This window comes from Lynx canadensis, chromosome A3 (genome assembly GCF_007474595.2).
Source record: "Lynx canadensis isolate LIC74 chromosome A3, mLynCan4.pri.v2, whole genome shotgun sequence".
In the NCBI taxonomy this organism is placed as follows: Eukaryota; Metazoa; Chordata; class Mammalia; order Carnivora; family Felidae; genus Lynx; species Lynx canadensis.
Window position 1 is genome coordinate 28,187,471 of NC_044305.1, and position 11,357 is coordinate 28,198,827.

At 44.0% G+C, this 11,357-nt stretch overlaps 1 protein-coding gene across 1 annotated transcript; it reads right to left on the bottom strand.

The window, feature by feature from the left end:
- Window positions 1-2,756: 2,756 nt before the first annotated feature.
- Window positions 2,757-11,235, bottom strand: SIRPD (signal regulatory protein delta). Its single transcript, XM_030309911.1, has 5 exons — window positions 10,164-11,235; window positions 9,634-9,771; window positions 5,714-6,059; window positions 3,444-3,794; window positions 2,757-3,049 (listed from the first exon to the last, which is right to left on the bottom strand). The coding sequence occupies exons 3-5, from the start codon at window positions 5,895-5,897 to the stop codon at window positions 2,964-2,966; spliced, it is 621 nt and encodes a 206-aa protein (XP_030165771.1). The 5' UTR covers window positions 5,898-6,059; window positions 9,634-9,771; window positions 10,164-11,235; the 3' UTR covers window positions 2,757-2,963.
- Window positions 11,236-11,357: the final 122 nt, after the last annotated feature.

Genomic DNA, 11,357 nt, shown 5'->3' on the forward strand with positions numbered 1-11,357 from the left:
TCTCTCTCGGGATTCCTATAATGTGTATATTGGTCTGTTTGATGGTAACATAAATGTTTTAGGTTGTCTTCACTTTCTTAACTCTTTTGTCTTCTGTGACTCAGTGATTTCAAGTGAATTGTGTTAAGGTTCTCTGGTTCTTTCTCTTACCTCATCAAGTCTGCTGTTTAACCCCTCTGGTAAATATTCAATTCACTATTGTATTTTTCAGGTCCAGAATTTGTTAGGTTCTTTATTACAGTTTTTTGTTGTTGTTGTTGTTGATATTCTCATTTTGTTCATATGTTGTTTTTTTTTATATGTTGTTTTCTTGATTTCATTTCATTGGTTATCCATGTTCTCTTTTAGTATATTGAGTAGCTTTAACATAGTTGTTTTGAGTTATTTGGCAGGAAGTCCAGCCATCTGAGTTTCTTAAGGGGGTTGGCTTCTGGAGTTTTATGTTTTTCATTTCATTGGGCCATGTTTTCCTGGTTCTTTGTGTGTTTTTTTTTGCTCTTTTTTTGGGATTTGGGCATTTGAAAAAACCATGTTTGCATCCTCCCCCAAATTCATATGTTGAAATTCTACTCCCCAAAGGTGATGGTATTAGTAGGTGGAGCTTTCAGGAGGTGCTTAGGTCATGAGAGTGGATGCTTTATGAATGAGATTAGTGCCTTATAAAAGAGACCCCACAGAGGTCCCTAGCCCCTTTTACCATGTTAAGCCACAATGAGCCTCACCTGACCATGCTAGTGCCATAATCTTGGATTTCCAGCCTCCAGAACTGTAGGGAACAAATTTCTATTATTTATAAGCTACCCAGTCTAGTATTTTGTTATAGCAGCCTGAATGGACTAAGATAACCATCGTTTTATGGACTGGCTTACTTCCTCAGTCAGCCTGGCAAGAAGTTCTGGGACCTTTCAAATGTTTTCTGGGGATGTAACTTCTCTGGGCTTGTGTATGGTTTTTTAGCTGCCTGAAATTCTCTAAGCAGCTTGCCTTTTCTTCTCGAGAGATCACAGTCTCTTATTCTTCCTGGTGTCTTCTTGTGGAGCTGCATAACATGTGTAGCTTTAATAAGCCATTTTGATGGTCTCTGTTTTCAGCACTTCTAACCTGCACTGCTGTTCCTTTTAGTGCACTGAATCAGATGAGACAGAAACCATCCCCTCAGGCAGCCCCCAGACAATCCAGAGTGTTTGATGTATGATCTGTTCTGTTTCCATCCTGAGGGTGAAACATGTATGGGAGGTTTCCTCCTTAACTGTGCCCTATACCAGGTTGGGAGTGGGGTATGAGTATACAAAACATCGCAAACTTTACTACAGCTTTCACTGGAATCCCTTCCTGGTTTTCCATTGGTCTGGGGGCTGCTGCTTCTCAGCTGATTTCTAACATTCTTACAAAGGTATTCTGGTCCATAGAGGGTTGTTGTTTGGTTGTCTCCATGGGAGAGGAAGGCTTGGGGACTTCCTAGTCTGCTCATCTTGCTGATGTCACTACTTTAAATGATTAAAAACAATTTCTTTTCACCAAATTTTTTTTTTCTGGGAGTAGAGGCACAGAGCTCCTCACACTGTCATACCACTCACATAGGACTATTTCTGTTTTAAACCCTGAAGTTTGTGACAGTTAGTTATAACAACTACAGCAAACTTAGCTCAGTATTTCAAAACTGTATGTATATATGCTTTTTATTTATTATGTAGAAATGGTATAAATTAATACATTTCTGACTCTGGCTTTTAACAGGGAGCTTGAACTCATTCACAGTATTTTTTTGGTAAATTATCTTTATGCACATCCACACCCCCACTCTAACTCGAGTCTTCTTATTAGGAAGAAGATAAAGTCATAAACCCAAGGATTATGGGAGTAAGAGATCAGAGTTCTGTTAACCGTTGTGACTTTAGGCAAGCCCAATCTCTGGGTCTCAACTTCTTAATATGTTACATGATGGGTTTGGACCTTGGTGGGGACACACATCGTCTGTTGGACATTCATTTCATTGGGTTGGGTTGATGGATTCCCTACCTAGCACCTTCTTTCCTTTGTAATAATGGGTAAGTGGAAGGCACAGGAAAGGCAATTTCAAATGATTCTCTGGGATTCATTTGTGGAAGCTGGGAAGAAGAAGCTCTCTTCCCATCCTGGCCGCTGAGATGACGTAATGAATGTCAACATTTATCCCTTATCCCTTCCGTTATACAGATACTTATCCCTTATCCCTTCCGTTATACAGATAAGGCCTGTGTGCATCAGGAGAGACAAAGCCAGGCAGAGATGAATAGAGATGAGAGAATTTAAAAGAATAAGATTCTTGGTGGCCCTGAGTCCTTAGTCCTAAAGCTCTGCCTTGGATGCCGGGAGGAACCTAGAATCCTTCTCAGCTACTGGATCACTTTAAACCAATATTTTGGGTTCTTATTTCTTGTAAGGAAAGGCTCTTCACTAATAGGTAAAGTGAAGAGAGAGAGCCCAGACCAACCTCACCTCTTTCTCCTACTCTCTGTACCCCTGATTCCTCTGGAGCCCCAGTTTTCACATGAGTACAAAAAGGACAATCCCTCTTCTACTCAAGTTGCTATGTAGGTGAAGACAGTAGTATGGGAAAGGTAGATCCTTGATATATAGTAGATGCCTCCAAAATAGTAGTATTGTAGTATCACCAACATAATCATTTCTCAGGCTGGGTATTACTCAGAGTTCAGAGATTATCACAAAATAGAAAAATAAAATTAAAAAGTAAGGCTTTAGGAACAGAAAAAAACCATGATTTGAAATCGTACTTTAGTGCTCCGTGGACGTGGGAACTTTATCACCTGGCATCCCTTAGGACAGTGCTAACTTTCAGCAAACTGGATTAACAAGGAGATGTTTTCTCTCCCATAACTGGAGGTCCAGAAATGGGGTTGGAACCAGGAACAACATGGCGGTGCAATGTCATCAACCCACATTCTTTATATCTTTGCACTTCTCTAGAGCAGATTTTTCCTCAACTTGGTTCCCCTCATGGTCATAAGATGTCTCTCAGGAGCACCTGGGGCAATTTGACTGCTTGTTCCTAGCCAACAAGAAAGAGAATTGCATTAGTTTCCCAGATTTCTCTGCAAGCCTATTCTTTTCTCTTAGGGACACAAACTGGCTTAAGACAGTCTCATATTTGAGTTAATCACTGGTAGGGAGTCATGAAATTACCCTTAACTGGTTTAGTCTAGGCTATTGGGGGTGGGTTGAATATTGGGATGTCAACCAAAATGTCCTTCATCACTCAATTGACCTTTCTGAATCCGTTTCTTCTCCTGTAAAACACTTAATTCGCAAGTTGCTGAGAGAATGACAGAAGAATGTATATTGCACCTTCAATAATATTTAGCATAATCTAGTTGTTCGATGAGTAGAGGACTTGGTTAACTGAGATAGCAGCCCATAACAGGGGAAGGAAGAGACAAACTTACTAGTCACAAACACCTCAGTGCCTGGACCTGACTGGAACTCCAGGTCAGGTTTCCCCTCCTTGAACTTCACGCAGTAGTAGGTGCCGGTGTCTGCAAGAGAGATTTCACTGATGTGGATGGAAAAGTCTGTGTTGCCAGCTTTGGTGGTGCGTCCAATTTCTTTTACTCTGGGAAAGATGCCTCCTTTGAAATTGTAGATTAATTCCCAGTGTGGCCCAGTTCCCTTGAACCATAAGACAGGTCCTTTGGGGAACGAATCTGGTACCCTGCAACTCAAGGTGACTGTGTCTCCGGTCGATACAGTCTGTGTCATCTCAGCTTGTTGCACCTGGAATAGCTCATGTGAGGCTCCTGCAAAGAAACTCAAAATCATTTCTTACTTCCCATGCTCTGACCTAGAGAGGATGGGAGAGAACTTGGATCCAGATCATGGTCGGACCTCATTCATTAATTAGTTCTTTTAATGCCACATGGGAGCACGCACACGCTGAGTTTAGAGGGGCCTCTGCAAGTGGTGGAAGCTCCTGACCTCACCGACTGAGGGGGGGTCAGTGCAGGGAATCAGATGTGTCACCTCCCCAGTTCCACGTCTCAGCCCCTAATCAAGGTAAGAAGACAGGGAGGAAGAGGGCTGGGATTATGAATTGGTAGTGTTCATGGAGAGAGACTAGTCCCTCCCCCATCTAAATGCCAAAGATCACTCAGTACATTTGGAGATGGGTCCAAGTACTCTCTGCCCACCTCATACTTACAGTGAGTTTGGGATTGACCTTCATCTTTTTTCTGAAGGGTGAGCAGCCACGGAATTTGTGGAGATATTAGTGCTGACGGGTATGGAGAAAGGGGAAGTCGAGAGAGAGTAAACCTAAAGAATTGGGGGGGGCATTTAGGATTACTATATGTGCATGCAGGCAGGGTGTGGTTCCTCTGCTTATCTCTCAAGATAGAAGAGAGAGACAGTTTCCTCTTCCCAACAAAAGAGAGTAGAGCCTCAAGGGACCTTGTCAATTTTGAAGGGTCCACGACTGACCCCCGACACCCACTGCCACCAACATCCCTACCACGCGCTGTGTCAGGTCCTGGTAATATCTCTCCTTTCAGGTTGGCAAACCATCAACGTCACTGATGGGGTGAGGTGCAGGTTAGAGAGACAAGGGAACTCCTGGCTGGGGAGGCTGGGAGAGAATGGCAGGTAAGCTGCCTACACTCACATTTTCTAGCTTGAGGGAAATGTGGAAATGTTCCATGGCCAGTTGGATGGCCTAGAACGTGGGTGGACTTGAGGAGAACATGACTGGGAAAGACTGGTTTTCCTAGCAGAACAGATGGATACCCTAATCTCACTGTATTTAATGGAATTAACTCAGAGAGTAGGAAGAAGCAGGAAACACTGCTTGTCCTCAGAGAATCAGAGAACAGCAGAGCTGAGGGTAGCCCAGGGCAGACCAGGGAAGGATCAAGTGTGAGGAGAGTGAGTCAACCCCTCCAGGACAGCTTTTCCAAACAAGACCTGGGAGTGGGTGACACACAAGGACACTCCGATTGGTCCCTAGGTTCCCCAGAAGCCATAGTAGGAGACCACACTCACTCATGGACTTCCTGTGTGGGGAATGAAGTCCCTGACTGCATTGTGGTGGTTGCTCAGGAACCTTCCACCAGGCCCCAGTGACATTCAAGTTAGAAATGGGCAAGTGGAATTGTGCAGGCTTGTAGAGGTTCTGCCTGGCTGTGGCAGAACCTTTGTTTTGGCTCAGGAGATATTAGGCTTGGGGGCAAACTTCAACTGGGTTGAGATTCCATCCAAATCCGGAAGCTAATATGTGGCTGCAACTGTCTGGGACTGATGCTTAGAGTCAGGATATAAGCCACAAGAGACACAATGCATATTCTTGAGCTCAAGTTTGTCCCTAAACCTCTGAAAGGGCACTCAGACTTCTAGGCCCATTTTACCAAGTTTTTGGACCATGAGGTACACACATGTAGTTGCATTTTACCTACTGAACATCTTTTTATTTTGGAGTATCTCTGTGTTCGGGTTTTAGTGGTTGGGTCATCAGAGAAGGACCTGGTCTGTAACAAGGCTTGATTCAATAGTGGGCTCAGGGTCCCAGACTAACAGAAGAGCCATGTATAGAATCCTAGCCTGCAGGGTTGTTTGTGGATGAAGGACACAGTATCCAGTGTGTTGTGATGATTTGGTACATGTTTCAGATTTTGGAGAATTTAGTTTTACAAACCAAGGGGATGGAAATCGTCAGACCTGTACTCACCATTCACAGACACATAGGTGCCTGAACCAGATACATACGCCATGTCAGGATGCCCTATTGTTAACTTCACACAGTAATAGGTGCCCGTGTCCTTGGGTGACGCATCACTGATGCGGATGGAATAGTCTGTTTGATTGACCTCTGTGTTTTCCACTTGGTTTACTCGGGGGGAAGTGGCTGCCATTGAAACTGTAGATTAATTGTTGTTCTGGCCCATTCTTCCTGAACCACAAGACAGGCCCTGCTGGGGAGTGAGCAGACACGTTGCAGGCCAGTGTTAAGATGTCTTCAGTGACTGACACTGAACTCTCAGGCTGGTTCACCTGGAACTCTTCACCTGCAGTTCCTGGAAAGAAACTTTGCATCATTTCTCGTGTTCTTTGTCTTGGCCCAAGATGTTCTGAGTGTCTGGTTCTAGGTCAAGGTGGAGTCTCATTACACACTCTTTCAGCTGGCACCAAAGTATGACAATTACAAATTGGGTTGCCATATGGGATGAGGGGAAGGGGACCATTGCACAGAAAGGGGGCAGGTACCTTCTTTTCTGCATCACAATATGAGGATGCGCTGGAGCATAGTAGGCTCTAATAAACAAGGGAACTTGCTGAAAAGCAAATGACCCAAACTTAGTGGTTTAAGAAAATACATACGGTTTCATAGCTCATGTGATCCAGGAGTTGAAGCGCAGCTTAGCTTATCTGTCATGCCCAGAGGGAAGAGGGTGTGAAGTCACAGGGAGAATGCCGTGTACCCTCTGAGGACCATCTGAGGCTACTAGAGGTTAGGAGTGAGACCGGGAACAGATTCCACCTCATAGTTTATAGCAGCTTTATTTATAATTGCCAAGCTTGAAAGCAACCAGGATGACCTTCAGTAGTTGAATGGATAAGGAAATTGTGGTACATCCAGACAGTGGAATATCATCCAGTGCTATAAAAAGAAATGAGCTTTCAAGCAAGCCCTGAAAAGATGTGAAAGGACCTTGAAAGCTTATCATTAATGCAAGAAAAGCCTACATACTACACGATTCCATCTGTATGACATTCTGGAAAAGGCCAAACTATAGAGACTGTAAATACATCAGTGATTGTCAGGGGTTAGGGTGGAAAGAGGTAAATAGAGCACAGAGGGTTTTTAAGGTAGCAAAACTATTCCGTAAAATACTACAAAGGCGGATCTCACTATACATTTGTCCAAACCCATAGACTATACAATACTAAGAGTGAACCATAATGTGTGCTATGGTCTTTGGGTGTTAATGACATTAGTGTAGGTTCATTGTTTGTAATATACGCACCACTCTGGTGGAGGATATTGATAATGGGGGAGGCTGTGATGTGTGGGGGCAGGGAATAGTAAGGGAAATCTCTGCCCCTTCTCCTCCATTTTGGTGTGAACTTAAAACTGCTTTAAAATACAAACCCTGTTTATAAATGAAAGTCATTTCCATATCAAAGATCATCTAGATTTTCTTCTAGGATATCTTCTAGGAATTTTATAGTTTTGTGTTTTACATTATTTTTATGAAGCCTGTTAGGTCTGTGTCTAGAATTTTTTTTTTTTTTTTGCACGTGGATGTGCAGATCTCCAATTGTTATAGCAACATTTGTTGAAAAGATTATCTTTGCTCCTTTCCAACAGATCATTTGGCTGTATTTATGTGAGTCTATTTCTGGACTTCCTATTCTATTGCATTGATTTGTGTGTCTATTCTCTCACCAATGCCACTGTTTCTATTACTGGAACTTTCTAGTACGTCTTGTAGTCGAATGGTGTCAGTCCTCTGACTTGTTCTTCTCCAACGTTGAGTTGGCTATTCTGGATCTTTAACCTCTCCATATACACTTCAGAGTCAGTTTGTCAATATATGTACTTTGCTGGTATTTTGATTGGAATTGCATTTTTCCATAGATCAAATTGGGAAGAACTGACATCTTGGCAATATTGAGTCTTCCTATCCATGAACATGGAATGTATCTCTATTTTTTCTTGATTGCTTTGTTCAGTTCTCTAGCTTTCTTTATATAGATCTTGTGTGTGTATATATATATTTTAATTTTTTTAGTGTTTATTTTTGAAGGAGAGAGAGACAGAGCATGAGTGGGGGAGGGGCAGAGAGAGAGGGAGACACAGAGTCTGAAGCAGGCTCCAGGCTGTGGGCTGTCAGCACAGAGCCTGAGGTGGGACCCGAACTCACAAGCTGTGAGATCGTGACCTGAGCCGAAGTCAGATGCCCAACCGACTGAGCCACCCAGACGCCCCTAGATCTTGTATATATTATATGAAATTTATACCTAAGTATTTCTCTTTTTTTGGGTGCTAATATAAATGGTCACGTGTGTTTTTAGTCTATGGAAATACACTGATTTTTGTGCGTTGATCTCGTTTCCTTGTTGAACTTGCTTATTATCCTGAGTTTTTTGTTGTTTTATTTATTTTTTTTTAGGAGATCCTTTTGGGATTTTCTATGTAGGCAATCATGTCATCTGTAAACAAGGAGGTTTTATTCTTTCCTTTTCAATTTACACTTTTCCTTTCCCTTCCTTCTCTTCCCTTCCTTCCTTCTTGTCCCTCTTTCTGCTACAGCTTCCAGTACTATTTTGAACAAGAGTTGTGAGAATGGACACCCTTGCCTCAGTCCTTGTCTTAGGAAATACATATAATGTCTTTCACCATTAAGTATAATGATAACCGTGGGACTTTTTGTAGATGTTCTTTATCACATAGAGGAAGTTCCCTGCTATTTATGGTTTGCCGAGAGGTTTCATCATGAACGGATTTTGGATTTGTCAAATGCTTCTTCTGCATCAAGTGATGCCGCTATGCAGTTTTTCTCCCTTAACGCTTTGATCTGATGGATTACAATGACTGATTTTCAAAAGTTGAAACAGCTTTGCATGCCTCGAATAAATCCTACTTACGCATGGCATATAACTTTGCACATTGTGAAATTCTATATGCCGACACTTTGTTGAGGATTCTTGCCTTTAGATTCGTGAGGGATATTGGTCTGTAGTTTTCTATTTTATGTAAAGTCTATCTGGTTTTGCTATCAAGATAATAATAACCTCATCAAATGAGTAGGGAAGTGTTTCCTCCACTTCTTTTTTCTGGAAGACGTTGTACAAAATTGGTGTTAATTTCTCTTGAGATGTTTGCTGACATTCTCCAGTGGGCCCGGGTGTCTCCTATACGTTACTCTCAGCTATCCAAGCTTTCTTCCTCTTCCTTAGACTCAGATAATGGTTTTGGCTTCCTCTTTCATCTGATGTGAACCCCTAAGGCCATGTGCTCTGGCACTGGGACTGAAACCTCTGCTAAGATGAACCAATGGCCTTGGGGAAGAGACTCCACATGCTTGCTTGGCTTTTTCAGCAAGCAGAGGAGACCTGCCCAGTCCTGTTGTTGACGCTGCAATGTTCACCTTCCATCAGTGACCCAGACAGACCTCTAGTGACCACTTCTGGCTAAATTCCATGAGCACACACACCTCTGCAAATTTTTAAAGGTGATCATCTTTGGATGGAAGCACCGTGCTTTCTTTCCTTGCTTTATATTTTCATGTTTTCCAACACGTTTTTTTTTTTTTTTTTCCATTGAGAGGTAGCATCTGTGTAGGGGTGATAAGTGTAAAACTCAGGTTCTCTGATCCTAGGGGCTAAGGGATGAGAACTCTCAGGTATGCTGTGCTGAGCCCTGTGACCGTTGGGGGGGTGTATCCATTACCTGAACAAAAGGGTGTGGAACAGAGATGACCACTGGGAGATGTTGTGAGCTGGGAGCCATTCCAGTCTAGTTCTATAAATTCTGGCTGGGACAGAAAAACCTTCCCCCAAGAAATTCTAGGGTGATAGGTGAGGAGAACACAGTAAACAGGCATAGGGGAGCCCCCCAGAAAACACACCTGAGGCCCCCCTCACCTGTGAATCCCAGAAGCAGAGTCAGCAGCAGGGATGGCAGAGTTGGGCAGTGTAGGGAGGAAAGGACAGGCATCATCGTGGCCCCTGGAGCCTTCTCTGTCTTGAGTGTTGTCCTGGAGAGGTCCGGGACTCTGTGCTCTGAGGAGAGAAGACACTCCCTGCTTCCATGATGTCAGAGGAAGGGGATTGTGATGAGAGGAAAGACCATGGGACTGTAACACTTTTTAGATGATCAGCTTAACAGACAAGGTGGCTGTAAGCTGAGAAGTTGCTGCTGGAAATGCTTGGGGTTCCCAGAGTTAAGGGCCTGACACCCACAGGCTTGTGCTCATTCCTGAGCCTCGTCCCATCTGAGGTTCTCGCCAACCTGCCCACCTGCCAGTTTACAGATCCCAGAGATACGGTGTGGGAAAGAGGTTAGAGTTTTGGAGATTGTGAAGATGTGTGCTTTAGAAGATGGAGGGAGTCACAAGGGAGATGGGCTGGGGTGATACTCTGCAAGAGGGAAAGCAACACACCTAGACACATACCTGGGCAGTGGAGGGCTGTCCTGCTGTCTGTGTTGGGTCTTGGGCTGGCTCTGGAGGAAAGGAGTGGAGGGACACAAGAAACACTCTCAGAAAGAGAGAGGACCCAGCACGTTTACTTCCTTCTCTCTCACTACTGGATTGCGCTCTACCCAAGCACACAGGTTGTCTCCAGGGACTCTCAGCCCACGCTCCGCCGTTGACCCTTTAATGTCCAGGAATCCGTAGTCACATGCTGGTGGCTAGGGCTATTTCACTACTGCTTCCTTGGGAGCCCCACCTGCTCTTCGGGATCAACAGGATGTTAAGGCCAAGAGAGGTGTTAGAACAAGAGGAGAGTGCAGAGCGGGCTGAACGTCCTGTACGAGATGACAAGACTCCCCCTCCCTTTGTGATGTCACCTCTGCATCATCTTGTTCTGGAAAGATGAATTCCATGCTGGGAGGCCATCCACGGTTCCTGCTGAGGGATTAATGGGATCTTTCCTTCAGTCTCCAGCCTCTTACCCTTTTGTTCACCTCTGGTAGACTTCATACTTTACAGCAGACTCTAAACTCTTCAGAGATGCAGATTTTTAGTGCCTTGAGGGTCAAGAGCAGTGGATTTGCAACCAGATGCAGTCAAGCTCCTAATCCTGAATCCACTTCTTGGTGGCTCAACCTATACATCCTTTGACGTTGAAATTTTCATTTGTAGAGCTCAAGTATTCAAAACTGAGTTCGTAGTCCCAACTCGGGTGTTCTCTTATCCCCTTCCATCCTGTTCGGTACGTGGCACATCCTCTACCCATTTGGTCAAACCAGAAAGGGACCCATGTTCTACACCCTCACTTGTCCACTCTTGTCTGCCTGCTACAGGCCCTGTTTTACCTCCTAAATACCTGTTGAATCTATTTCTCCATGTCCATCATCATCTCTTGCCTGAATGAAAAATCTCCCCACCACTTACATCTTTCCAGTGTCCCCCAAGGGCATGCAAGAGGCAGAGATCAAGTTGAAGACAAGATGTTGAGATTTTTTTTTAAATGTTTATTTATTTTTAAGAGAGAGAGACAGAGACAGAGACAGAGCACAAGGGGGCCCAGGTGCAGAGAGAGAGGGAGACATAGAATCCGAAGCAGGCTCCAGGCTCTGAGGTGTCAGCACAGGTGGGGCTCGAACTCACGCACCGTGAGATGGTGACCTGAGCCGAAGACGG

Excerpts from the sequence above, each read along its gene's own strand:
- SIRPD (XM_030309911.1), bottom strand. The coding sequence starts at position 5,897 with ATGGCAGCCACTTCCCCCCGAGTAAACCAAGTGGAAAACACAGAGGTC. Across the intron at positions 3,795-5,713 it reads CACCTATGTGTCTGTGAATG|GAGCCTCACATGAGCTATTC; the intron begins GTGAGTACAGGT and ends GTTTCTTTGCAG. Across the intron at positions 3,050-3,443 it reads CACTGAGGTGTTTGTGACTA|GAACAAGCAGTCAAATTGCC; the intron begins GTAAGTTTGTCT and ends CTTGTTGGCTAG.